Below are 6126 nucleotides of genomic sequence, written 5' to 3' on the forward strand. Positions count from 1 at the left end.
GACCTCAACGGGGAGTTCGTTCCACCACCGTGGAGCCAGAACAGACAGCAGTCGTGAGCGTGAGGTGGAGGTTCAGAGAGGGGGAGGTGCCAAGCGGCCTGTGGAGGCTGAACGAAGAGGTCTGGCAGGGGTGTAGGGTCTGATGATTTTTTGTAGATAAGCTGGGGAAGACCACTTAACTGCTTGGAAGGCTAGCACCAATGTTTTGAATTTGATGCGAGTACACCATCAACTGGTACACCGTCAACCCCCCCGATCATCTCCAGCATGTGTCCCAAAGCTCAAGTCAACAGCCAGGCATGCTGAGGCAGATCAGACACATCCTAAATCCCTGACAGCATTTCTAGTTTCATTTTTACACAAACACCTTCACTGGGATGACGTCACTGTTACTGAGACTTTCACTGGGCAGATTTTCAGGGGCTCATCGTTCCTACCACCATCTCTCGAACAGGGAGAGAAGAATGGGAACACCCTCTCAGTAAATGTGTGTTTAAAAGTGTAAATGAGTGACATGTCACTGGAGTTGAAGAAGGCCACCTCCCCCCTGTTATAGTCCAGCTGCACCCTGATGCTCTGGGGTTTCCTCACCAGTGTGAGGTCATCTACTCCTGCTGCACTGTACTCATCACCATTCCTCAGCGCTATGACCCAGAATCCATCCTCTGGGCTGTATGTTAGCTCTCCCTTCCTGTTGATGGACTCTTTCACCACTCCTACATCCCACTCACGTTTATTCCCAACCTTCACCTCCCAGCTGAGTTTCCCTGAGGTGAACCCCTCAGATCCCAGCATACACACACTGGGGTTAAATCTCTCTGGGTTGTCAGGACAGTTCTGCGCTGTACCTGTGTGTCTCACAGTGGTCAGATCATCAGAGAGAGAGAGGGTGGCGTGTGCAGTGTTGGGGTCCATCATCACAGCAGCTGAAATATGAAGAAGAGAGATATTTAAACGGTGGGAAGAAGAGGTACAGGAGAGAACACACACACCTGGTGGAGGAGTGGGCGTTGCGCCTCCTACCGCTGCTGTCAGGGGAGGTGCAACTGGCAGCATGAAATATCCCGGCCGGGGCCCTGGCCAACTACACCACCAAAAGAGACTGAGGGAGCTTTCTTTTAAGACCGTCGCTCCTTTAAGGCAGTCGTGTTAGTGTTTGTCTTGTCTTGTTATTTGTTTGTTGAGTGAATGTATTTCCACAATCACAGTATTTATTAGTTTTATATTGTTTCTACAATGTGTTGTTTTTATTATTATTTGTAATTGGCTGAATGCAAAGCTCTTTGAGCTATGTTTTATGTATGCTATACAAATAAAGCTTATTATCATTATGATTATTATTATTTTTTATTTATTTATTATTATTATTATTATTATTATTATTATTATTATCATTAAAACATCAGTGAAAACTGACATTAATCCTGCCTCATGTCTCGTGTTTTTGTATCATAGCTTGTTCTTCGTATTTGTGTTGTTAAATGTTTAGTTTCATGTTTTCCTGTCACGTTCCGTGCCTCTGTCGTAGTTCATTTCCCTGTTTATCCTTTTCAATGTGTTTTATGTCAATGTTCCATTCCATGTTTTCCCTTTCTCCCGATTACCTGTCCACTCCCCCCGATCATAACAACCTCCCAGTGTCCATCTCTTGTGTCTGCCCATGGCAGGACCATTTCAAATACTCTATTCAGATAAGGTCCCATACACAGGAAATTACATATACTAGTTATGGATAATAATATACTGTAGTTATAGTGATTCATATTTTAAATATAAAACCTATTTGCATTATGAAGTCATGAATCAATAATGAACACATCATTGCAAATTCAATGCAAACAATTCTCACAGCTAATAAAGCATATTATTGATGAGGTTTTACATTGTGTGTTAATTCTGTGTCTGCGTGTGTTCTGATATTAAACTGTGAGCAGTGCAGCCCTCAGGATCTTCCTACTCTGAGACTGGATGACTCTGTGCTGTTTATCTTCAGCACCATGTCAACATGCAGCCTGTTCCTCCTCTTTCATGTGTTCATTAAATGTTTGTAAAGAAAACCTGATTTCAGCATCTGGCCCAGATACTCACTGTACTGCACCATCCCCAGCATCTTCTCCCAGACTCTGAACGTCAGGTTGCCCAGGTGTTTGGCCACGTCTATCAGCGCCCCTGAGAGCAGCTCTGGGTCCTGCAGTGTGCACTGGGCTCTGTAACGACAGGCAGGAGTCAGTCAGCATCGGGAACTGAAGAGACTTAAACACGCAAGATGAAATGAGCTGAGAGTCCATATACCTTTCCTTGATGTTGTTGTAGCTCTGGAAAAAACACACAATAAGAGCATCATTGTGAGTGTATAAATGTATTCAGTCCAATCCATTATGAGAAACAATATGTGAGAAACAGCAGGAGCCATGTTAATGAAAGTGAAGAGGATGATAACACACATGACGTTACTTTACTGAGGTTCATCGGTATAAACTTGGTCAGTAAATGAAGCTCCTACCTTTAAAAAGGAGGTGTCTTCGGTCTCCATGGCCGTCTCTAGAGCTGTGATTTTGTCTGTAAGGGTGGAGATGTCTCCACTGATGTGTTTTAGCTTCTCCTCCATTATCCAACTGTTCTGCTCCTCTTCTTCTTTTAGTGCAGCTAGTCTGGCCTCCTCTTCCTCATGCAGGAACTGGTGGAGCTTCTCAAACTCCATTTCTATCTGCCTCTCTGTGTGCTGGGCTTGACTCTGCGATTCAAACACCATTTTAAACCTGAATAGTGTAACTACTGTAAGGCGGAAATTATTCAAATCTGGCATTGTCACTCAGTGTGCTTGCTGGCTTCCTCTGGTACGGTGGCAATATGCGGCTGTAAAGTAATTTAACCCCAGGAGCATACACCATTAACCCCCACCGTCTCCGCACCCATACAGGCAGGAGCCTGTGGGGGAAAACTCATGCCGAAAACAAACAACAAACCCTGGACATCATAACCAACCAGGAACCAAGGAGAAACTGAGTGGAGCTCTGCCCCAGTGAAAGCCATGTGCCTCAACCCCCACTGATCAGATCTTGTTTCCTGGGGAGGCCTGGCTCCAAATTCCAAATGGTTATAAAACGCCAGATGGTTCATTGGTTAATTGTGGACCCATTTTAAGGGTCAAGAACAAAGGCCTGGATTTTGGATTTAAGGACAGTAAACCAACCAATCGGGGAGGATGCAATCTCTAATTTCTATGTAGCCAGACTCCCGTATGTAGCTTTTATTACCAGGTATGACTTTTAAGACTCCGTAATTTGGTTTCCTTTCTAATGCTTTTATATTTTATTTGGAACTAGTGTATAATTACGTATGTAACGTGCCTGGTAAAATAAATTGTTAAAACTTGATTTGTGTGGTTTCGCTTACTGACACTCAATGTTACACAGGGAATGCTTGGTTATCCCCTCAAACTGGTCTAGGGAGGATGAATATTTACGCTTAATGTATCACGGCGTATAGCACCCGTAGACCTATGATGGTAAATCCCTTGCCTCCACGTGGTAGTTCATTCATGTCAAGAACAGCCGTAGCTATGTTGGTCTGCTTGGGTCCCTAGCCCGTTAACAGATATACCCAAGAGTAGCAGAGTGGTACTACTGTCTTTGTATCATGGTTTGTTTATTGGCTGATTTCGACTCTCCGCATAGGGGCCACTAATTTTTAACCCTATTAGTATTCTTTCAGCAACACCAGAAGGACAAGCACGCTAATACCTTCAGCCCTCGCTAAATTCCGTTGTTGGGTTAGCGTGGGGTTTTACACTACACTTTGTTATTTATGTATGGCAGTTGGGGTGTTGTTATCCATGTCACACACAACATTCATCAAAAATACTACATATTTACTAGTTGTGTTACTCACCCTGATGTGTTCTGCTGTCTTCTTACATTCTTGTTCAACCTCAGTTAACTTCTTCAGTTTTTCTTTTACAAGATTTAATGCAGGCTTGAGTTCCTCCTGGAGTGATATGAACCAGTTATCACAAATAGCACAGTATTACCCTGCTACACTAGTGACGGTCAGTGTAATTTTGTAACTGTAAGCCTGTGGGAAATGTAGTATGGAAAATACTACACTCGAGGAAAGATCAGTGAAATATTCTTATTGGGCGTCATAACATAATATGTTATTGTGCATTTTCAGTACAATTAAACCAATAAAATATTTCAACATAATAGGATAATAATACTGGGCAGTACATACATATAATTTACAGCCAACTGTAAGGAATGTTGAAGCATTCATCGTACCGGCTTGATTTATTGTGTTCGATATTAACACATCCATTTTGAGAGAGTATATACAGCTCTGTCTCCACTGGTTATTCACTCAGTGTAGATTTCTGCACTTCCTGGTTGTTGCACAGTTCTCTCCTCAAGCAGATAACAGTTTATATGACAATAGTTTTATCAGATCTAGACCTTTATTTTGTTAGAGTAAAAGTATTGTGTTATATTTGTGCTGTCAGTATCTAATCTCACACATCATTGCTATATATTTATGAAATCACACTGTATTTCAATGTTACACTTATGGAGCTGTATTCACTATAAAAGGCCCACAATCACAACTGTGAATCCGGACTTATCCATGCCCACATTTTACTCCTAGTACATTGTACTGAAATCTAAAATACTGGATGTTTTGAGGCTTTAAAACAAGACTTTCTGATACAATGCTGACTTGAATTTTAAATTGTGATTTAAAAAAGAATACCTTCAGCTCCAGAGTGGCCTCTTCCACTGGACAGACCGGGTGGTTTCTGTGTTTTCTTGAAGTCTGACAGATGAAACAGAGAGGCTCTTTGTCATGTTCACAGAATAAAACAAGTTTCTCTCCATGGAGAATACAGCGAGCCTCAGTCTTGTCTGTCGTTTCTCTCTCAGTCTTCTGCTTTAAGTAAGACTCCACAATGTTTTTTAAGGCCAGGTTTAGAGGAGGATCTTTCATAGAGGCCTTTCTCCTGCACATGGGACACACTCGAGAGCTCTTCTTTTCCCAGACCTGCTGCAGACACACTCTACAGAAGCTGTGGCTGCATTTCAGAACAACAGGCTCTTTAAAAATGTTACAACATACAGAGCAACAGAGATCGCCTTCAGGAATCAAAGCTTTAGCCTCCATGTTACAGTCTCTCCGTCTCTCGGTCTGATACTTTCACCGCTGCTGAACCTGGGACAGAACACACCCAATGTGCGTCAAAACAGAAACAAACCTGCAGATCAGGTTTGTAGTTTTCAGTCAGCGGGAGATTCTTGACTGGGTTTGTCCTCTCTCTCTTACGGAGATGGTCACGTGCCTGAACTGGATTAGATTTACAGGATGCAGAAAAGGACCACTGGATCCATTTATGTGCCATGTATGAAAATAAATTAAATGAGATAATTTGGAACAGTGAGGCCAATTCCTTTCTATTACACTGAATACATTCAGGGTTGAGATCAAAAGATGAATGAGACAAGAGCTCATAATTTCATCTTTAATTTCCTCATATTTACGCCTGGATGTACTAAACTACTTAAGACATAGCACCTTTGGTATCAGACCACCCAATTTTTAGGTGAGCAAAAGTATTGGGACAGAGAGTATTTAAGTAAATAATGTAAATAATACTTCATATTTTGTAACATATCCCTTGCTTGCAAGCCTGTGACCCATTGACATCATCAAACTGTTGTGTTAATCTTTTTGTGATGCCTTTCCAGGCTTTTACTGCAGCTGTGTCAAGTGAAAAGCAGTAATACACTAATCATTTGCGACGTTTAAAAAGATTGAATTCACGGTCTGTAATGTGATGAAGTTAAAAATCAGTGATGTGCAAAACGATCTTATTCTGCTAACCTGATATTGATTACTCATGGCTGCCTTTGTGCAGTAGGAGGAGAACTTGTGTTGAAGCCATCAGTGGAGAAACACTGTGTTGAGTCACAATTATTATTTCATCCCCCTATTCAGGAGTACAACACAGCCTCTTTCAGTTGTTTTTTGTTTGAGGGTTTTTTCCCTTCAATCTCCTCTTCAGGACGGGAAATGCGTGCTTAATTAAGTTAAGGTCTGGTGATTGACTTGGCCACTCTAAAACCTTCCACTTCCTGC

General features: G+C 42.0%; 1 protein-coding gene across 1 annotated transcript; it reads right to left on the minus strand.

Annotated features, from left to right (window-relative positions):
* Nucleotides 1-369: 369 nt before the first annotated feature.
* Nucleotides 370-5154, minus strand: LOC133134540 (zinc-binding protein A33-like). The gene is made up of 5 exons (XM_061250740.1): nucleotides 4747-5154; nucleotides 3892-3987; nucleotides 2504-2734; nucleotides 2089-2188; nucleotides 370-926 (listed from the first exon to the last, which is right to left on the minus strand). Exons 1-5 carry the CDS (start codon nucleotides 5152-5154, stop codon nucleotides 370-372), a joined length of 1392 nt encoding a protein of 463 aa, XP_061106724.1.
* Between the last annotated feature and the right edge of the window lie 972 nt (nucleotides 5155-6126).

Source organism: Conger conger, chromosome 8 (assembly GCF_963514075.1).
Source record: "Conger conger chromosome 8, fConCon1.1, whole genome shotgun sequence".
Lineage (NCBI taxonomy): Eukaryota > Metazoa > Chordata > Actinopteri > Anguilliformes > Congridae > Conger > Conger conger.